The sequence below is a fragment of the Polypterus senegalus genome, chromosome 15 (genome assembly GCF_016835505.1).
Source record: "Polypterus senegalus isolate Bchr_013 chromosome 15, ASM1683550v1, whole genome shotgun sequence".
Taxonomy (NCBI): Eukaryota; Metazoa; Chordata; class Cladistia; order Polypteriformes; family Polypteridae; genus Polypterus; species Polypterus senegalus.
This window is the reverse complement of record NC_053168.1, coordinates 114,033,956-114,057,463: the sequence shown is the minus strand read 5'-3', so window position 1 is coordinate 114,057,463 and position 23,508 is coordinate 114,033,956. Positions and strand designations below refer to the sequence as shown.

At 35.3% G+C, this 23,508-nt stretch overlaps 1 protein-coding gene across 2 annotated transcripts in view; it reads left to right on the top strand.

Annotated features, from left to right (window-relative positions):
• Positions 1-23,508, top strand: part of tex10 (testis expressed 10) — an 89,994-nt gene that overhangs the window by 51,859 nt on the left and 14,627 nt on the right. For both annotated transcript variants that reach the window (XM_039737493.1, XM_039737492.1), the window contains exons 10-11: positions 7,022-7,110; positions 9,700-9,824. In XM_039737493.1, the coding sequence (XP_039593427.1) occupies positions 7,022-7,110; positions 9,700-9,824 (214 nt within the window). The remainder of the gene's footprint in view (positions 1-7,021; positions 7,111-9,699; positions 9,825-23,508) is intronic.

The following is a 23,508-nucleotide window of genomic DNA, read 5'->3' as shown; positions in this document are numbered from 1 at the left end:
AGATAGAGTATTCATCTTTGTGCAGTGTGGCATGTTAAGAGTCTTTAATATACTGGTAGAATTACTTGTTAATATGAAGGATTTACTGGTCTTATAATGAAGTACGCAATATGAAGTGAAATGTGTCTCACTTAACTCTCTTTCCAAAGTGAAATTATTTCAGTAGGTCACATCACGTAGATGAATAACCACTTTACTGATGTTTTATATGCATAATAAAGATGAAGAGAAGCCTTTCTTAATGTCTTTTTACATAAGAGTAAATGAGTAAGAGATGTGTTTTTTTAGTACCTAAAATAAAGTGTTGCTCATTTTCTTATCATTCGTTTTTGCTTACAATTGAAAGTGGTGTGCACCCTTTCAATATTGCAGATTTCTTTGCATTAATGGCAGGACTAGGCTATTACAGCTAGTATTTATTATAAAAGCGTTTTTTGGAGACAGCAGAAATGCAAGGGAATTATTTTTTTGACCCCATAAAAGAGATTTTTATTGGCACTGTCCATCCATCCATTTTCCAACCCGTTGAATCCGAACACAGGCTCACGGGAGCCTGCTGGAGCCAATCTCAGCCAACACAGGGCGCAAGGCTGGAACCAATCCCGGGCAGGCCGCCAACCTACCGCAGGACACACAAACCAACACACCAAGCACACATTAGGGACAATTTAGAATCACCAATCCACCACTGTCCATTGATTGTTTATTTTCCCTTGGAATAAGTGAAATGCTTTACCAGTTTGGATAATGAAGCCTGCATTGATAGCATAATATTCAGAACAGTTAGTGTTATTGATAGTCCTAGTTTTAGGTTGCTTATACTAGGATTTACAAAGACAGCCATTATCTTGAAATAATATACAGTATATTGCTTGTAACTTCAGCATATTCCTTTTGCCAATTTAACATAACTACCCTTCATCTGTGCCTTTGAAATCACTAGAAGTTAAATAATGATGGTGAAAACACATGGAGTGTACCCCATCAATGATATATTATTATTGACAGTTGTCAAACATCTAGTGATCACCTTAAGTTATTATTTAAACTTGCCAAAGAGCATGGTGTACACACTGTCCAACTAAGAAAGCCTGGTAGCACTTCCAACATGTGAGACGAGTAGCTAGAAGGAAAAAAAATGCATTTTCTGTAAAGTGCTTGAGAATAGAGTTATTGTATACAAAAGAAGGTCTTTGCCTGGGGCATTTTTTGTGACATCATAATACCAGTGTTGTGCTGCATTGCTCCATTACATTTGGCCTGCTATTGACGAGCCATGGCCATAGGAGTTAACAGTGGAATTCTTTATTCTTAATGAAACAGAGATCAGTGTCAAGTGGCACAGGTTCCTAAAATGCATTAAATAAATTTTCATATAAATAATAGTGTAAACATAAGTAACTAATTAATTACAAGTATAGAAAGCATTAGAAAACCACTTTTATTTTTTTGTAGTTCCTTCCTGTAGCAAACACCTTCCTGTGGTAATTTATAAGCATAAACTAAAAAGGGAAACATATATTATTATTAAAAATATATATATTGAGTAGAATGTTATATACAGTTGCTACAGTGTGTCCTTTGGAAAGTACTGTATATGGTGTTATGTGAAATTGTAATACTGTTTCAACAAAAGTTTTTATTTATCAACCTCTTTGATGTTAGCTCCAAGCTTGACTCGGGCTCAGGATTCCATTTTAATACTGTTATGTCTGAGTCAGACTTGGAGTGACATGTAATGATCTGCTTTACAGTGTTAAGCCTGAATAACTCTAGGGACATTATTCTAGTGCCATCTAGTGGATGAAATAACATTAAGCTGCAAGAAATCATGACTAATTCTATACATTGTGCCACTTTATGGTATCTCATCATTAATAATGAGTGGGGTGTAGTCTTCAACCAAAAACACAACTGCAAACAAAAAGTCATAAAGCCAGTTGTAGAACAAAACTGAACCATTGCTTGAATCAAGAGATAGTAATGATGATGTGAATTGGTCTATAGACATTGCCACAGACAGTGTAATACTTACAAAAATTAAGTTTATTGAAAAAGTTTCTTTTTTGATGTCTGCTAGACTATATTAATGAAACAAAGTGACCAGTTTTTGGAAAAAAAAAAATTCTGCTTCTTCATAATACATTATTTATGTTAAACACTATACACTTTGTCTTGTCAAGAGCATCTTTATGCCAAGTTTCACGGTCAGGAGCCAGCTTTGAAATCATACACAATTGAATAGAAAGTCATGTAACATACGTGTAAGCTGGAAAATTTGTTACAGTAGTGACTCTGCTTGTGATGCAGATATTTGATAGATAGGTAGGAAGGAAGGAAGAATACGGAGGAAGAAAAAAAATTATATATACAGTGAACCCTCGTTTATCATGGTTAATCCGTTCTAGACTCTACCGTGATAAATTAATTTTCGCGAAGTAGGATTCTTTATATATAAATCGAATATTTTCGCAATTAAAGTATAGAAAACCTGTTTACGACCTTCTAAATACGTTTTTTAACATCATTAGAGCCCTCTAGACATGAAATAACACCCTTTAGTCACCATTACACTTTTATTACCCAATATATTAGACAAAATAAGAGAAAATAAGACATATTAGATGTTACAAATATCATATTATTACTAGGCTCACCCGCCATTTAAGGCGACCGACTTTTATCCTCAATTTGTGTGCGTTCTATGTGTACATCAGGCATGTAAGTGTAGGGAATAAGAACATCAAAGTGCCCATTCATAACATCTCCCGAAAACCAAAGTTTTTTTTATCCCCTCGAGTGCCTGTCCAAAGTCATACGATGTCAGCCCGAATCTGTACCGCTAAAGACGGAGTTTCATGCACTAAATAAGCTGTAGATGAGAATAAGCAAGTACCATCTCCCCTAATATTTACTATGCGGTGAGGCATTTGTACTCCATCAACATGAATTATTTCCACAGACATAATTTTGTCTATTTTTCCAGCGCATTGCGCACAAAAGCAAGGGAACGATGGGAGCACCAGAACTCTGCTCACATCGCGTCGCTTCGTACCACAAGCCCTAAGTAGTAAGTCTGTGATAAGCGGAATACCGCTACGCTTTGCACTCACAGGTCGGAAAAACAATCCCGACCGCTTTTATAGTAGATTATTGTACTGTATATTTAATTACACACACACACACACACACAGTTCTTACACACAACCACTAACCTATGAAGGCACGACCTCAGTAGGAGAGTCTTCAGGTGGTGCAGTATCTTCAGCAGGTGCATCGTTGTCTTTTTCCCCTGAAGGAGTACTAGGAGTAGGCAATGGGTGTCTGGGTGCGCGGCTAAAGAACATAGAAACATAAAAAAATGTTCCTGATTTAGAAAAATAATTATAGTTATGACCCAGGGATTAGCCACTGTTTCTGTACTATTTAATTTCATACAATTCACCTTGATGCATGTGCAAACATCAGAATTTGGAGCATCCAGTTCAGAGAAAACTTCGAATTAGGCTGCAACAACTTCTATATGAATAATAATAGAGAGTGAAAATTGCCACAAACATATTTATAGTATGATTATTACATATTGCTACATATTGGGAACATCACTTGATCAACAAAAAATATTTGTATCACATATTAAGTTATGGTGGGGGTGGGTGATTTCTGTGAATGGCAAAAATAAACAAAAGTGCAGAGTTATTTCACATTGTGTAAGAAATCCCAAGTCTTGCAAGATCGGTAGACGTGTTAATTTGGTGTAGGAGTACAACTGTGGCCACATGTAAAGAAAACCCATCAAACTAGTGCAGATTTCTCTCTCATTCATATTTGGGAGCACAGTCTGAAAACACTTTCAATGTCACTTTCTTCTGTTTTTTTTCCAGAATGCAAGTCATCAAAAATATACTTTCTTGGGGGAGTATTTCTTTTGATGATAGCAATGGTGATTCAGTTAATCTTGCGGTCCTTCTTGCCATGTTGCTGATAAAATCAAACAATGTCAAGCAGTGCACTCTTGGGAGCTTTTGTTGACACTTAACAATAGTTTCAGTCTTTTACCATTCCTGATGTTGAAAACAGACTTGAAAGTTCTAAAGTAGACTTTATGGTTAGCATCAAGACTTATTGTTATGTTCTTTTTTTGGAAAATGTAATTTAGAGCATAACTATTGTTATGAAGGAGAGGGCAATGCAAGGCCATAACCTTTTTATTTTTTAATAAAATACATGCACTTTTGCATAAATGTTGTATTTTGCAGAATTTTAAATAATTGAACTACTAATTGGCCAACATAATGATTAACAAAATATTTGTTAGTTGCAGCCCCACACTAAACAAAGTGATACTCTGCCACATTTAGTCATATAAATTGCATAGTAGACATTCAAAATTACTATTAAAAATATTTTATGATTTACATAGTTAAATTATTTTTAAATTTAATTTTTTTAAACCCAGTTATTACAATAAAGATTTGTGGGTATGCAATTAGATATTTAAAAATATTGTGCTAAAGTAATTAAAGCTGTTTTATAGTATATTGCATTAAAAATGAAAAAAATCTGACTTTTTTTAGTTGCAGCTTCTTCAAATCTGAGACTAATAATATTTCTTACTGCTCATTTTCTGACAGTTAAAATGATAATTGACACACAGTGCTGACAAAAGATACCCATTGTTGCGTAGAAAATCACAATAGCAAAGTGCATGTTTCTTTGCTGGACAGATGACTTTCTTTTAGCAAGAAATGACAAACTGGGTGCTGCTTACAAATAGTGGAAAATGTTATAATTAAAAGAATGTGTCCTGTGTTTTTTGTCACTCTGGTTAAACTACAGTATATTTTAAAATTAACTTGCTATCCACCTGGATTACTCCCAGAATACTCCAAAGGATCAGCCTAAGCCTTTAATTCACAATGGCACTGCAGTATAGGTTGTAATCCAATGTCCATATTTGGCACATTTACAGTATACTACGTAGGATGGATGGACATTGCAATAGCACTGCAGTGTAAGTTGCAACCCAGAGTAAATGCTCAGGCTGATCCTTTGAGTATTCTGGGAGATCTTTTAAATAATCACTAGGAATGCCATATTCTGTTTTGTCCATAATGTAAGTTCTGTCAACGCACAATACCTTTTACTTAAATGATAATCTGTTAAGCAGGCTGTGCCCCATTGTTGGAAGCTTTTCAATTTTATTTTTAGAAAAATTCTTGGAACATTTAGCTTCAGATGTTTTTGTGTGTATATGAGAAACAGCAATCTATATGCAGTATGTGTTCTTTTAGATGTTGTATACTATCAATAACTATGAAGTCTTCTTTATGTGTAAGCTATATGTTAATGCTGGAATGCCAGGGTTAATGTGTCTTTCTGCCTCCTGCTTGTCTGGACCTCCGTATTGCATGACCCAATTGCTAGTTTCAGTGGTTTTTAATTAGACACGGCTGCTTATTACTGCAAGTGAGTGTTCTGTTGATGACGGCTTCTGGCACTTAATTATGGAGTCTTAACAAGAGAACGGTCGCGTTTTTGTCCTTAAACCTTCTTGCATGTATGGGGTCCAAATACAGCTCTGATTCATTGTTGCCACTGCCGGTTTTGGAGTCACAGTATTGGCCTAATGATATAAATTAGTTTGATGAGATCTGCTGTGCACAGCTGTCATCTGTGACTAGAAATCTGTCTACTCTCTCTTCTACTAAATGTAACTCTCCATAGTCAACTATTTGACACTTGCATTAAGACAACTTGTAATCGTTGTCAATGCCAACTGCTGTGAAGCATATACAGTTAGTATTGCTAGGTTTTCTTCCAGTGAATTTGCCTGAAGGTAGGTTGCCATAATGTGTTACTACTTCAGTTGCAGAAACACATATGGTATAAATAAAACTGGATTCTTCAAACTTACATAATATTAAAAGAACCAATTTCTCCATTTTTATCTTGAGCCAGGCCTCTTCAAATGTTGCAGTTGTAATACCAGACATGAACCTTAAGTTTAGCCATAGTTCGAAACAAGTACAGGAGGGTGTTCTGTTATTATACTAGTGAAAGTTGCTTTGCATATCTTCTGACATTAGGAGCAGTTTGGAATAATGTGAACTTTGCCCTGGGAATGGGAGTTGGTTAGAAAGAGGTCATGTCTGGCTGTCAACAAATCATTAGACCCATCCAAGCTTCAGTTCTTTTTTAAAAAAAAAAAAAAGTGCAAACTTTTGAACTGTACATGTAAATATAAACGCATCAGGAGAATAAAGAAATGTATAACATTTCAATCTGCTTTTTGAGGTGCATTGGTTAGTGCTGATCCATTGCATCTTCAGGAAAGTTTAAGTCATAGCGCAGTCCTCCTAGTTTTCCACCCCATCCCAAACAGTTGTTTGATTGTCTATTTAAAATACCCTTGTGTGAGTTGAGTATGGGAATGAATGTAAGAGTGTGCCTGTCACTACGACAGTGCCCAATGACTGATTGTGATCCAGTTCTAGTTTGGTCCCTGTCTTGTGGTTATTGTTAATGTCAATTTCTAGCCATCAGGATCCTGAACCGGTTTAAGCAGATTTAATAATGAGCAGGCTTCATTTTAGTTTACAGGTTTTCTTATATTGAACACTATCTGAAGGCACTTATTTCTCTTAACTTTTTATAAAATGAGTAGAGGGAAATTAAGTAACTTGCTCTTTGTCATAGAGATTTCCAGATGTCATTTCTTAGCCACTAGGTCACACTGCCATCTATGTGAAATAAATTGAATGATATGCTGACAAATTGTGTCAAATATTAAATAGTGACTGTTGGTTTTATGTTTGTGTGTGTGTGTGTGGTCTATTCTTGTTTTTTACTTTGATGCATGGTACTGCAGAAGCTCTTGACCGCAAAATTGTTTAAATGAATCCAGTAAATGACTGAATGATCATTCTTGATAATAGGGTAAAATTTTACTTTCCTTATTTTGTGTTTTTTATGGTAAATTCTTTTTCTAATCCTCCTACTTATTTTTTTTCTCTTGCAGGTCCTCTTTTGTGGCATGGGTGAACTATAATCAAGAAGTAGCGGTGTCAGATGCAGATTATTTCAGCTTTCTGTTTTCCTGCTTGACAGGTGAGAATTGAATAATAAATATGAGGTTATGTCCATTGTAAACACTGCCAGAGCAGTTTTGGGAAGACAAAACCTATTCTTCAGTCACTTTTACTTAGAATTATTGTAGTTTATCTGGCTTTTTCATCTCTGTTCTGAATATTAATGCAAGGATGTTTAATGCTTTCAACTGGAAATCAAGTTGTAAGAGAATACCTCCTAACTCTGACATATCTGAGATATTAGTCAAGTCATTCCCATTTATATCCGCACTTGTTTTTATTGCCAAGGTGGTGTCTTTTAATTACAGTGTATCCCTATACAATGTAAACCTAGTCAAGCGATTGATAACATATCTGTAATAGCAACCAGTTCACAATAATAAGGAACAAAATATAATATTACATTTTTTGACCTTGTCACAACATTCCAAAGAATGTTGCATGCAGAGGGCTATATTTGTGACACTGCAGTTAAAAAGTTCCACTTATCTATCATGCTAAGGCATTCAGAATGAGCAGACTTTTGATATAAATGATTTTATTGTACAGTAAGGATACCGTGGTGCATTTATTCTTGTCAGGGAAATTACGTCTGGGTTATTACATTAGCAAATAAATGTCTGTGCTTACAAAAGATAAATGATAAACTTCTCAGGTATAGCAGTGGAAACATTTGTTTTGGATTTAGATTGTGTTAAGATTTTTGTAAAATGATGTTTTCTAACAGCATTGATTGCTAACTACAAAGATATATGGAAAACTATATTCACTAATGAAATATTTTATGTTTTAAAATTTGGAAATCTTTACTAGATACAATTGTTTTTCTTTTAAAAATCATAATTTTATGAAATGCATTACAAGAATGTTTATAAAATACAAACAGAAATTCAATCATTGTTAATACTATATGTCTATTTTCTAAATGTAATAATTATTAGAACCCCTACCCAGTTGAAAGAGCTATGTGGGCAGAAATCCCAGTATACTGTACTGTATTGTACATTACTGTATTCCTTTACATAAAAAGGAAGTTTGGAGTACAGCTGCAGAGATCAACAATGGTGCCTCACAAGTAAAATTAGAGAAAACACTGAAAGCTAATGCAAGGAATAAAGTATTATTTTTTAAACAGTAGTGTAATAAAAGTGAAATCTATCCTGTTGGCTCTCTGCTATCCCTATATGTCATATTGATAACCCTTTTTTGATGGGCTTGTGAATTACCGTATTTTTTGCTCCATAAGACGCACTTTATTCCCCAAATGTGGGTGGAAATGTCTTTGCGTCTTATGGAGCAAATATTTTGTCACAGACTGTGATGTGTATTGCCTGACAAAAGTCGACATCCAGGGGTGCAGGGTGACAAAACTCACCGTTACATTACAGGCATGCCCTCTCTGCTTGGAGTAATGTTAGGCTCATTGACTTGGCATCTAATCCTTGCGTGTGTGAGTTGCAAAATGTAAATAAATGTAAACATAGGCAAGATGGCATCGACATCTCACAGGGGAGCGAAGCGAGTGCAGAAAACAAAATACTCAGCAGATGATGTTTTGTGCATTACCGCTGAGTCAGACTGATTTTTCAGAATCTGATTTTGTTGAGAGTGAATCAGGAGATCAAGCAAGAAAGTGAGGAACTGGCATCAGCTGATCGGACAGCAGCCGATGCTGCCCCAGCTGATTGGCTGCCAACTGAGCGCTTTCGCGCAGCTGATGCACCTACAACAAGGTTTGTGTGGGAGGAATACCCAGACGTTGATCCGTGGGAGCCAAACTGGCTACCAGACTTCACAAGACAGCATGACTTACTGTTGGACACGATAATTTACCAGCCACTGGACTACTTCAGGCTGTTCTTTCCTGAGGCTGCCTTTCAGCTACTGTCAGATGAGACAAACCGGTATGCAGAGCAATTTTTTGAATTGCGGGCTGTGCTTGTGGAAACCCACAACTAAAGACGAGATGAAGGGCTTTGTGGCATTACAAATAGAGATGGGACTAGACTGGCGATAAAACTTCAAGGGAGCATTGGTCCAAACGTGCTTTGTCCCCTGGTGGCTTTGGACACGTTAATGCCACGTGATAGGTATGTGTTCCTGCAAAGTGATTGTGACACTAGCGATGAGGAGTTCTTGGGGTTTCCAGAAAACTAGAAGAATGCTTGAACCTTAAAGTCTCTCCTCATTTGTTAATGACAGTGATGATGGTTCTTAACACCACTGTTGACTTTACATGGTTGAAATATTATTCTGCTATATTTTATTAAATATATTAGTACACCATTTGGTTCAGAATATTTTTTTCTTGTTTTCCTTCTTTAAACCTAGGTGTGTCTTATGGTCAGATGTGTCTTAAGGAGCGAAAAATGCGGTAAATAGTCCAGTGTAGTAGGAATGCAAATGCTTTTTTCTGTGTTGCAGTCTAAACTGGTGTCGGTCACTTATTTGGGCAGCCACCTCTCTTTTTAAGTGGGGATAAGATAATAGAAAACACATTACTATGTCTCTGTCATTTTGGTATTTATTTTTGCTGGATTTTGTGTTTCCAGTGTAGTTATGCTCCTGCCGCTAAACATTGTGTTTTTTTTTTCCATCTTTGGTCAAGGTTTTGCTGCTGAAGACCTAAACTTGCTGCAAAGAAGTGGTGACGTTTACCAGACACAGCTCTCACCCATTTTCCTCTACCTGACTGATGTGGAGAAATTCATGCACCACTGGGATGTGGCTGAGGTAAGCACAGCGACACTAATTGCGATTGACAGCTAGCAAGCAGCACTACAGCATTATGTCCATTTACAGAGTTCCCTTTGAGGCCTAAGCACCTTCATGGCCTGGAAAGATCATTAGAACAAAAGCATTAAAACTTTCAGGCCCTTGTTTTGTCAGATTTTTTTTAAAAAGTCCCCAGCCGAAATGCTTTAATGGTCAGATGCAGCTTTGTTGCAAATAGTAGTAAATAGAACTGGGGCTCTGCATTTGCACCAGGTCACTTGCTTAGGTAGCACTATGATTCTCTCCTGAGAGCATAGTATTTTAAGATTCAACATTTCTGAATAATTAAGTGTGCGTGTGTTTACAAAGGCAAAAAGCCTTTACTCTCCTGGACACCATTAAATGTTTGTTTTATGCTTCTTCCTTTTGAATGTTTTTAAATTAAACTTGTTTATTTCTATTAAGTAAAAAAAAAACATTAGGTTAGGCTACAGAATTAACAGTTTAGGATAACCACTGCAGTAGTCTGGCTTAATAAAGATATAGTTTTTAACAGTTTTTAACTTGTTGGGCTGGACTAGTTCATGTTTATAACAACAAATTGCAGGCATATTTTTGTGAATTTCTGATTAGAAGAGATTTGACATATATAGGCTGTTTAAGTCCTTATAGCTATGCTGCCATTGCAGCTGAAAGTGACTCGATTCCGAATTTTTGCATATTTTTGATTTTGTTTGACTGTTCAAATTAATTTTGCAAGGGATCTAAATCAAATAAGTTGTGTTTCCTGAATATACTCCGCAAATGATAAATTAATAAAAACAGATTTGTTAGTCCAATGCAACCTAACAGATCACCAACAGCATGTTGGCTCCTGTGCTATTTGACCTTATTTTCAATGCTCCATGCTTGCATATTCTTCAGCTAATGATGGTAAGAAAACATAAAATTGTAGCTATTGCTTTGTTTATCCAAATGTAAAACCTGTGGACACTAGAGCAGAGCAATGAATTGCTGAGAGCAAGCTGTGGAGTGTTTTGATGCAAAACATTGGTTTGATAAGCTCAGAATGTCAAGAGGCATATTTAGTTACTTGTGTCAGCATCTGCCCACAACACTCTGATTAAAAAAAATAACACACGTGATGATCAGAAAACACATAACAGTGGGGTTGTGTTTGCTGGCCCAAGTTACTACAAATGCTTATTAAATCTGCTATCTTACTTTCTTTCCATTAACATGCTGAATTGGTACTGTAAACCACCTTGATTTACAATGCATGTATATAACGAAGGTAGCATAAACAGTTGTAAAATTATTTGGGGAGTGTAAATTTCCAGATAAATTTGATTCAAGTGTTCAAATGACGGTCTCATTAAAGTTGCATGTGACATTGCAGGATTTAGTTTGATCTAAAATATTCTGATTCCTTGTATTTTTATCTATTTACACTTCTCTAAAAAGACTTGTTCAGTTTCACATATGGCTTAAAAAAAGATTAGAATTGACCACATACTTTTTAGCAGATGTCTGTTATTTTATTTTCTTTTTGCTGAGAAATAAGTAGTATTCTCATTTTCGAATAAATATAAAAAGTGATAGTGTGGGTGTCACTACATAATAAATACATCCACATACATAATGCTGTTAATCAAGTAAGATTTTATGGTTCCTATCTTAGAAGCAATATAATGTCAGTACATTTTAGAACAGACATAAAATGAGTTATTGTTACTTTTACACTGGAGAAGTTTTAAAAGAACTGATGATCAGTTTTTGTGATATTGGTGAGCTGATAAAAGTAATCGAAGTCTCCAGATTAAAGGCACACAGATGTTGGGGGTAGCATGCAAATTTTACACAGAAGGCACATCAGCTTGGAGTCATATCTGGGTCTCATGAAGTGTCTGGTATGCTATTTAATGGCAGTTAACCATAATTAGAAAGAGACCTAACAATACTAACTAATTCTTAATGCTAAAAAGTTAAAATAGATGTACTATAGATATTTTAAGTTGTTTTTGTTTTTTATTTAAAATTAAACTTGTCACTTACAAAAGGACAGGTTTTCCAGTTTCCTTTATAGTTCACATTTTCTTTTCAAATTATATTTTATCTTCCATAAACATGTATTGTATATAACAGCTTCCTTTATAAATTCAATCATTAGTCTTTAATTTTTCAGCTCAGGTTAAATTAAAATGCTTACACCGACAGATATATTAAATGTCCAGGTAGAGTTGGGCAGAGTGGCTGTCTGTTTGCTTGCTATTTTCCATTAGTGTTGATTATGTGAGAGTTTCCCCAGTGGGCATATAAATATGAACCCAGTGATAATTTCTTGTGGTTGATGGCAAGAATGTGGCAAATGAGTTTTCATTGCTTTTTATCTTGACAAGCCACATTTGTCTGTCAAACTGTTGTACTCTTCTTTTTAATTGAATTGAACTTTAAGTGTTAAATACAATAGTTGTCAACAGCAGAGAACAGTTTGTATGAGAAAATGCAATAAGTCACCTTAACTTTGAGCACAGTTTTGTCACAGTTTCTCCACAATTGCTGTCTAATATACCATGAGAAATGAGAAAGCTGTCACTATACAGTATTACTCAAAGAATTAAAAGATGATATCTTAAATTAATGAGCAATGTAATGGTATATGAGATTAGTTTGGAAAATTATAGATTTTGAACGTGAAACTTCAACCATTTCTCCTATTTTTTTGATTAGAAATAAACAAAAGGAAGTACACTTGTGACTGTTTCTTCCATATCATATGTATCAGTATCAGTATTAACATCACACCTTCAATACCTTTGAATATGTTTTAGAATATACATGGAGTGGTAATTTTTTACACACATGTACTTACAGTAATAGTAAGATTGTCATCTGTTCACACTCAAAACAGCCAGAATTTATCAGTGGATGTGCTTTATAAGGAATGCTATTCTGTGTCATCTTGGGTTCCATAGTTGTTACAAATTAACTTGGGGTGTATATCTGCTTCTAATTAGTTGTTCCATTTAATTCCAAATCCTGGCAAAGATTCACTAATTCCTTCAGCTTTTTTGTGCATATCATTGCATAGTGCCAAATATATGGTTTTAATGAGAGTGTGGTAGTATTCTGCATTCAATGCTTGACTTTATCCTTGCATCTGATATGGCACAGATAGACTATCTCCCAGCTACCCATTTTGTTGAATAAATAATAAGACTCACTCCTTGCTGTAGGTGTGCTCAGCAGTGGACATACCCGAGAATGTTAATTATGTGATAAAAAAATAAGAATATAATTTTTATACATGTCATTTCCCCCCTCTTTACAAGCTTATTGCAATTTATTTTTATTTATGTACTGTGTGTACAGCATGTATGTATGTATTTATTCTGATTGGAGTATGCTTTTTATTTAAAATCATACAGGAAAACAAAATGATCACACATCATCTATAGCCATTTTCCAGTTTGCAATAAACACTGTTTATGAATTGTGATGAGCAAGTCAGTTGCTATTGCTTAATCTGCATTTCTGAAGTTACCTGTTGCTCCATTCTATTACCGTAACGAGACAAGAGGGTTAAACTGAAACAACTATACAACAACTTTGACATTCGGCACTAATTTTTTATACTTCCGCCCAAGCACACTGCCGTGTGCATATGTAAGGTATAGAACTTAACAATCACAATGATGGATGTATTTTTAAAGAGGAAAAAAGTAAACTGGAAAACATGTACTGACATCAACTCATATGCACGGCAGAACTAATAGTTACCCTCCCCAAGCTCCAAAAACAAAGTGGTTGTGCTAGTCACTTAATATGTCATATTCCTTCTTTAAATGCTTTTAAAAGTACAAAAGGAGATGTCCCTTTTTTGTAAGACAGTAGGAAAGCTGTTCCTTTGTAGGTAACCACAAAAGACACTGGACTTTTTTTAATCTTGAATAACTTACTTTATCCCACTTAACTCCAGACACAATCTTTTCTGAGTTACATTGGATTGAATTGCCTCTACCAAAGAGTAGTAGTTGTCTGTAACACAAATGACCTGAAGTGTGTTTTTTTTTTTTTTGATTCACCTACTGTAAGCTCTGAATAAGTGTACAAAGACTAGACTATCCGGCATTGCCAGGGTTTCTCCTCTCAAAGTAATACTTACTACTCTTTTGATTCTTTTCGATTACCAGGAAAGGGGTGAGAACTGTCTTTTCTCTCCTGCCAAAATAATGGTGTGCTCCTTGTGTGCCACCATCAGGAAAATGCCCAAGTGAGGCCTCACTGAAAAAATTAATCTCAATGTTTTTTCTCTTCCTAGGTGTTGAATCATCAAGGCCACTTTCATAGAATTAATTTTGCGAATGACCTTGTTGCCATCATGGATTATTTATACAATAGCTTATTTAGTGCTGGGTGCTAAGATGCAGGCATCAAACATTGCATTAGATGTGCTTTGGCTAGCAACCCAAAGAATCTGCCCTATTTTTGACTTTAGTTGTTCCAGTTCAGGTGCACTGGGAGGGGGGTGTCTCGTTTCATGGCTGTAGAAGGTTCCATGGCAGTGGGTTTAGAATTCTCTGTTTAGGTTTCTTCCTGTATACATATTGCTTTATTGAGACTTACATATTCCAGTTCCACATAGTCTAAGTGATCATGCCCTTCATGACCAACCTGGAAAGCTGATCTGTGATATGGAATGACTGAGATAGAAAAGTTAACGTGTACCTGCCCATATAAAATCATCAGCATGGCACGCAAGTATTTTTTTTTTTTTTTTTTGAAATTTTATTATTTTTATTGCAATCCATACAAATCAATCAATTTTTTACAAAAAGTAAAATTGAGTTAAGAACAAATCGATCCCCACCCCTGAGAGAAGAGAGCAAGGCAAACGGTGTGAAATTTAAGGCTTGTAAACATACCAAAATTAATAAATTTGATGAGATGGATGCATAAGACAGAGAAATACGGAAATAATTGCTTCCTCTGTGCTTTAAGAGCTTATTTTAAAATATTACTGATTAGATCCTGCCATGTTTTGAAAAAAGTCTGTACAGATCCTCTAAATGAGTATTTCATTTTTTCCAATTTCAAATAGTATAACACATCGGTTTCCCACTGACTTAAAAGAGGAGAATTTGGGTCTTCCAGTTTAGCAGAATAAGTCTGTGTGCCAAAAGTGTAGTGAATTCAATCACAATTTGTTTGTCTTTCTCCACTTTAAACCCATCTGGAAGAACCCCAAACACAGCTGTTAATGGGTTAGGAGGGATTGTGAGACCAAGGCTGTCTGAAAGGTAATTAAAAATTTTGGTCCAGAATAATGTTAATTTGGTGCAGGCCCAGAACATGTGACCCAGTGAGGCTGGGACTTGGTTGCAGCGTTCGCAGGTTGGATCATGCCCTGGAAATATTTTGGAGAGTTTTAGACAAGACAGATGTGCTTGATATATAATTTTGAGTTGTATAATTGTGTGCTTTGCGCATATGGAGCTCGAGTGAATTCTCTGCATTGCTGCTTTCCAACCCTTTTCTGATATATTAATTGAGAGATCTTTTTCCCAGTGTCCTCTTGGATCTTTGAAAGGGAGGGACTGTAAAATGATTTTATATATTGCAGAGATGGTGTCTGAATCCTTGAGATTGAGCAATATTTTTTCCAGCATGGTTGAGGGTGCAAGATGAAGAAAATCGGGAAGGTTCTGTTTAACAAAGTTCCTGATTTGAAGATAGTGAAAAATGTGTAGCTGGAATGTTAAATTTGGAATGTAATTGTTCATAGGATGCAAAGACGTTGTCTATATAAAGATCTCTAAGCAAGTTAATTCCAAATTTTTCCAGATATTAAAACTGCATATGTTCGCGAAGGTTGAAAGAGGTGGTTCTCTTGTAGAGGTGCCACAGATAGAAGCTTCTCCATCTTAAAATGCTTTCTACATTGGTTCCATGCTCTAAGTGAGAGAAGCACAATTGGGTTATTAGTATATTGCCGATAACGTGTGTTTATTGGAGCGCAGAGCAGGGAATACAAAGAAGTACTGCAGGATTTTACTTCTATTGCGGACCGAGCCTGTGTATGTTCTTCTATTTGTGTCCAGGTTTTTATCGCTTGTATATTTGCTGCCCAGTAATAAAACTTGAAGTTAGGTAAATCATGCTGCCTTCTGCCTTTTGACTTGGTAGGGTTGCTCTTTGGATGCGTGGATGTTTTGAGTTCCAAATAAATGAGGTTATTGTTGAATCTAATTGCTTAAAGAATGATTTATTAATGTATATTGAAATGTTTTGAAATAAAAAAGGAGCTTAGGAAGAATATTCATCTTAACAGTGTTAATTCTTCCAGCTAGTGTGAGATGAAGGGTTGACCATCTATGCAAGTCTTGCTTAATTTTTTCCATGCAAACAGCAAAATTTTGTTGATTAAAGAGCTTTATGTTTACCTCTAGGTATTTAAACTCTTCTGCAATGATAAAAGGTAGGGTGTCTAATCTAATATTATATGCTTGAGAATTCACTGGAAAGAGTACACTTTTATTCAGATTAATTTTGAGACCAGAGATCTTTTGAAATTCTGTGAGTGCTGTTAAGACTGCAGGCACAAAATTTTCTGGGTGTGATATATACAGTACCATATCATCTGCATATAATGAAATTTTCTGTTCCAGTTCTTCTCTGATAATCCCCTTTATCTGATCAGTATTTCGACAATGTATTGCCAGTGGTTCAATGGCAATTGCAAACAGTAGTGGTGACAAGGGGCATCCTTGTCTAGTACCACATTCTAGTTTAAAGTAGTCTGAACAAATGTTGTTGATACAAACTGAAGCTTCTGGGTTAGTATACAGTAATTTGATCCATGCACAAATGTTCGGGCCAAACCCAAATTTCTCCAATGTAGTAAAAAGGTATTTCCATTCAATCATGTCAAATGCTTTTTCTGCATCCAATGATAATAATATTTCTGGGATGTTTGATTTAGTTAGTGAGTATATTACATTAAACAGGTGTCGAAGATTTGAAGATAAGTGTTGGCCCCTGATAAATCCAGTTTGATCTTGTGATATTACCGAGGGGAGCACTTTCTCCATCCTTCTAGCTATGATTTTAGAGAGTATTTTAACGTCATTATTCATATACATATTGCTTTATTGAGACTTAGACTATGTGGAACTGGAATATTTAAGTGATCATGCCCTTCATGACCAACCTGGAAAGCTGATCTGTGATATGGAATGACTGAGATAGAAAAGTTAACCTGTACCTGCCCATATAAAATCATCAGCATGGCATGCAAGTATTTATTTATTTATTTATTTATTTTTTTTGAAGTTTTATTAATTTTATTGCAAGCCATACAAATCAATCAATTTTTTACAAAAAGTAAAATTGAGTTAAGAACAAATCAATCCCCACCCCTGAGAGAAGAGAGCAAGGCAAACGGTGTGAAATTTTAAGGCTTGTAAACATACCAAAATTAATAAATTTGATGAGATGGATTCATAATAAGTAAGTATTCTAATCACAGTACCGTCTTCATCCAGCCAGAAAAATACTGTAGGATCGACTTGTGAAACTTTTCCACTTGTCTCTAGCATGATCTCCTTCACTTTTGTCATACCAGTAAAGTGATGCATCTGTGAGACCATACACACATTTTATGAGGCTCAATAGTTTTCCTACACTTTTAGCCTCAGTAGGTGGATGAATATAAATATCCTGAGATATTTCATACCCTGTAGAAAAAGCACATTTGATGTCCATGAAATGAACTTTCTATTGTCTTTGACAAGTGACAGCTAAAAGAAGACAAAGTGATTCTAATGAACATGTTGTTGAATCACCTTTGAGCCCATTCCTATTCCTAAGACGTAAACTGTATTGTCTGTTAATATGTAAATATAACTTTTTTTTTCTTCATTTCATTGCTTTATTGCTTGTTATTTTATGCTAATCTCTAGGGTGTGTGGTGAGTGAGTCAAAAATAGGACGAGGTTCGGTCACATTACCCCGAAAGATTTTAATAATGAACTGCTTTTCTCTAGCAATATTCTAAACATGCAACAGCCCTGGGTTTAGTTGTTCTCCAGGGGTGGTGGTACATACCAGTATCCGGTTTTTTTTTTTTTTGCCATTAGTACCTGATCAAGTGCTGTTTCCCAGTCACATCCAGTATCCTTTCAATATAATTTCTGTTGAGTGTCTGATTATGTCTGTCAAGCAATCCATTACTCTGGGAACTGTATGCAGCTGTGGTCTTTGTTTCAGTGTTAAAATTCTCTGCTATATTTCTGATTTTGTAAATTCACCACCATTATCACTAAATTGTTTCTGAGGAGCTCCGTGTACATTTATCCAGGAATGATTGAATTGTTTCAGAATTTCTGAGGGTCTCTTTGTGTTTACAATATGTCCTGCACTGAAATGTGTGAATGTAGCAATGATGTGAAGAGACCATACTCCTATTTCATGTCCATGTACAGTAAGTCTGTTGCCATAGTTTCATTGTATTCATAAGCTAGCGGCAAACCAAAAGCTTGTCTGGGTTTGGATTTGCCATATTTCACGCATGTCTCACAATTCTCAACAATTGTTTTAAGTAAAGGAAGCATACTCTGCAACTTTGTTTCCTGATCAATGAAGAAATTTCTGTTATCTGTCCACTGAAGATGTAGAGACACTCCCCATTGTTGGTTACTCGGATGTAAGAATGATGAACAGAGGGCTGAATATGATGTAACAAGTCACCTTCCTTCACTGCTTTTGATCAATAGGCCTGACACTCCACCTTTTCTTCTTCTTAAAGTCAGTAATAGTAGGCACAACTCTTCTTTCATCATCAGTGTCTCACATCCCGTGCCGTGACATTATTAGTTACGTGATATTGACCAAACACTGTCACTTATTGACTAGGAGAATATCAATATGGCAGTCAAGGGGGGCCACAACAAGTATAAATGTGGTTTGGTTGCCCATTGTGTGCATGCTCTGCGGTGTGGTCTGCGCATCAGCTATATGCAGTAAGTATAAACCAGGCTTAAGGTGCTTCCTGGGAATGTTGTGAACTATAGTATCAAATGTTGAAGTCTAAGGGAATGAGTACTGATACCTTATTTGTATCAGTATTTAGTTATAAAGCCTTGTTCACACGGGCGTTAAAATCGAGCGTTTTTTTTGCGTTCGTAGCGTCCGGTGAGCGCGGATCAAGCGCCGAGTGTTTTCTACACGTAGGAGTTAATGAGAGTGTTCACACGAGCTTTGGTGACGTGCGTTTGTCCGGCAGCGCGTTTATATGGCATCAAAAAAACGTTGCATGCAGCTTTTTTTTGGCGTTCAAAACCCAACGAACGCAAGGAAACCGCTTCTAGTTCGTTTTCTGCGCGTTTATTTTACGCTTCGGAGGACCGGATATATCCTATGATCCTACATGCTATATTAATATTTTTATGTTTTCATATACAACATATATATTTTCATATTGCTTATTTTATTGTCTCATGTAATTTGTAAACCATGAACCTATTAATTTATGTTCTAATATAATATTTGATAACGATTATGTAGGGGGGGCATTTCAGTGCATAACACCGGTGTAAGCGCACACTCGACTACTGTTTCCTTACCTCAAAGTGACAAGTAGTCTGTCTTCGGGGTTAACACCAAGTCGCATATTGGTTGATCGGCGTGCAATGTGGCATTGCACCAGCTGCAGCAGACAATCAAAAGTGGAAACCGACATCCGACAGTAATTAAAAACTTGCGCAGAAATTTTCGCATTTCTTCATAAAGCACAAAAAAACTTCCGTTGTGCAGTCAGAGGATGAACCCAGTAGCGGCGGCGATTTTTTCTCTCCCTACGTCGCCGTATTACGAGTATTTTTAAAACAAGAAGATTAATATCTAACATAGCAAAATGGTCCATATTGAAAGGAGGCACCTCAAATAAAACGACAAGGGCTTTCATATCCAGTTCCCGACACTGCATCCACAGGTTAACACACAAACTACAATTTGGGCTGCAGGCTGGCGTTAGACAGAGACAAACGAACGCCGGTGTAGAAGTCAATCGATCGCCACCACAAAATGCAACATAAACGTCTAGGACGTTCAGAGCAAGTTCATTTATCCAAAAAAGTTAACGCCCGTGTGAACAAGGTTAGTCATTAACTACTTTTATCAAAACAGTTTCTGTGCTTTCATTATATCTTACACCTGATTGATAGAAGTTTTGTTAATGTAATCCAATTAGTGGTTGAAACACCATGTTTCCTAGAAAGTTGCTTAAAAAGGTAGGTTAGAGAATGGTCTAAAATTAACTAAAAGATAACAGTCAAGATTATTTTTGAGTGCAACAGTTTAAAACAAAAAATGGAAAATTTCAAAACTATTGAGAAGTTAACCATGTCTAGTCAATTAAGCAGTCAGACTTATTTGAAAAAAAATACCGCAGGAACTAAATGAAGGATGCAAGGGAACAGTTTGAGTTTAGTAATTTAGTATATACAATAGGAGGGGGTTCAATTAACTCACGGAGTCTGTATTATATTGCACCTTATTTAACATTCTAATGAAAAAACAGACTACAAAAATATCATACTTATCACTCATGTTATGTATTTAATAAATGGTCATTTGTTGAAAACTAGTGATTTGATGCAATTTGGTTGTTAATAATTTTGGAGAAATAATACCTTATCTCAGGTCGGATTCTTTTGTTGCATTTAATTATATAAGTTGCATGGCCCACTCATTAATCACATTTAGCCATTGCAGAATCACCAGTTAACCTAGCATGTGTGTCTTTGATGTGTGCAGGATATGCAAGGAAAAAGCACATGTGGACTTTGAGAGAATGTGTAAACTACACACATTGCATCGAATGTGGGACTTGAACCGGGAACACTGAATCTCTGAAGCAGCAGTGTTAATTACTATGTCATTGTGCTGCCCTGCAAATATCACAGGCTCTGAAAACTGAAAATTGCAGAAATGTCAGCATTGCTTTTATAAGAGTTTCAGAAGTTAAGGAGTTAATGCTCATATTGGTGCATATACTTCTCCATTTGAAAAGAAATTGCACTGCTTAACCATTGCATTATGCAGAAATTGCATTGCTTAACCATACCATACCCTTGATACTAAGGTAATTTTTCTGAGTATTAAAGAAGAAATCATAATAAAGTAAAAAAAAAAAAAAGTAATGCATTTTAAAAATGTGATAAATCTTTGATTTTTTTCCCCTGAAATTTCAATTTGTGAAGGAATGTTTATTACTGAAGATTTCTTTTATTTGGTATGTTACCCTTTTTTTTTTTTTGCATGAGCTGCTCTAGCCTGTGCCTTTTTTTATTAATTGCAAAGGTCTTTTGTTTAAAACTATTTCTAACCCCCCAGCACCCCCCTACCAAACTGCCTTCAAAGTTGTCACTATTCATGTTGGACGTGATAAATGCTAATGAAATGTAGCACAATGATTCAGTAGTGACATTTTTCCATGGAAATTAAATGCTAACAAAGCTTTGCCCAGGGGTCACATATAAATGATAATAATAATAAAAAAACTAATTCCTGCTTTACAATTAAGCCACGATTTTAACTTTTTCATTTTCATGTCTAAGTCAATCACATACTAAAAGAAAAGGGGACGATTTCCTTATGTAGAGCAGACAGTTATTATACAGAAATTTTCATTTGTATTAATTTATGTAATGAGCTGATTTTGTTTTACTGGTGAGGAAAATGCCATTGGATAAAAATGAGAGAAAGTTAATTCTTTATTATTATTCCTGTTGTGTTCGTTGTTATTAATATTTACAGTGTTAAAATGTAATATTTTAAAAATAAACAAGTGATGATCTATTAATTTGTTTGCAATTTTATTTATATATATATATATATAAATTGTGTGTTTAATTTACCTGTCTTTTTCAGAGGGGTGAAACCAGTAGTCACTGGCTTCATTTTGTGCAGATTTTTATATTAGCGTAATCAAGTCTTTACTGAAAAAATGTATATATTATAGTTGTTGTTTACTGACTCTGTTCTTTTAAAATATCCTGGCAGGTTGAATTTTATCTTGCTTAAAATGACCTGCACACATTCACTAGGTATTAGTTTTTAGGTTACTGGGACTGATTGCTAAAAGGTAGGTCAATTGTGACAAACAGGCAACAGTGAGAATGACAGGTACTTATTATCACATTTACACCAGTGGCCGCTTACCACACATTCACTGCTCTAATATAATGTTTTAGAAAAAAATTGTCTTAATTTAAGATTAAAAAAATATGGACCTAAGCAAGGTAATAGAGTGATTTTTGTTTTTTCTTTTTTTTTTCTCAAATATGCACACTAAGCTAGAAAGAAAGTTGTAAGCCTGAGGGGTGCCATTTTTTTTTTAAACTGTTTTTTTTTAAATTAATTGTAATATGACTAGTGTACATTTTTTTATTTCAGCAATAGCTAAAATCTAATATACGAGTAACCTAATCAAGAAAACTGTAGGAATATTAAATAGAATTATAAACCAAAATAAATTGCACAAAGGAAAGTTGTTTAAATAAAAATGAATTCCCTAAGCAGGGAATCAAAAATGTAAGAAAAACATAAATCCCTCTTTGGTTTAAGTGGCTTTGGTCACCAATAAACACTAAGTTGTGTATGTCTTATCACCCAAAATTAGATTTGTTTTTAATGTTGTCTGGAAATAGCTATAATAGATCAAATATAGCACCTAGAAAGTCTTTCTTGGCCGAAAATATTCTTTTATTGGAGTTTAACAATGCAAAACTTTTTATTTCACCTCCAGTATCCACACTCTTAATTGTTGGAGGATTAAAATTAAAAATAAATGCATTGATTTCTTTGTAAAGGCTATTTTGGAAAGGAAATTTCAAGACAAGGTTGACATTTAACTGTTAATAATTGCAAATCATTGTATGGAAGAGATGCGACATGTTGCTTGTTGTTCAGATGCAATTAAAAATTCCACTGTACTACATATATAACTCTAAATTGTTCTTAATATTGTCTAAGGCTGTTACTTGTGTTGTTGGGGAAATAAATACTGTATAATGGTTTGCCTCAAAATATGGCTGTTAAACTTTTTTTTTTTAATATGACAGGGATAAAATCAGAAACTGAACTAGTTTTGAGTGGCTTATAATGGTTCACTAGTCATTTAAGCGTCCCTGAGGACGAAGAAAGTGTCTTTCAAATATGTTGGTGGGATTATTGTGGCCAAAAAAATTAATCTCTGCTGTGAGGCAGCAGTGCTAACACTACTGTGCCTAAAAATACGAAAAGCGTAGATAGAATGAATACCACAAACAAAATGCAACAAATGGCCACAAAGTAACGATAACGAAATAAAACATAGATCATTGCACTTAGAGTTTGAATCTTGGGGCACACATTTGCCATGTTATAAAGCAGCAGCATGGTACTGGCTAGTGCCATTGTTTGAAGTCATGGGTCCAGGCACAGCTTGAATGTCTTTTTTGTTTCCCCAAATATCTATGGAGATGCAAATGCTGATCAGGTCGTAACATCATGCTTCCACAAAACAGATTGGCAACAGTCTTACAGTATGCATGGCTGATACAGCTCTCTGAAGTTATGCTGGCTTCACAAATCATCATGGGGTGCTAGGAAAAAATGTTCAACCGCACAGCAAATTTCCTGGAAAATATTTGCCAAACAA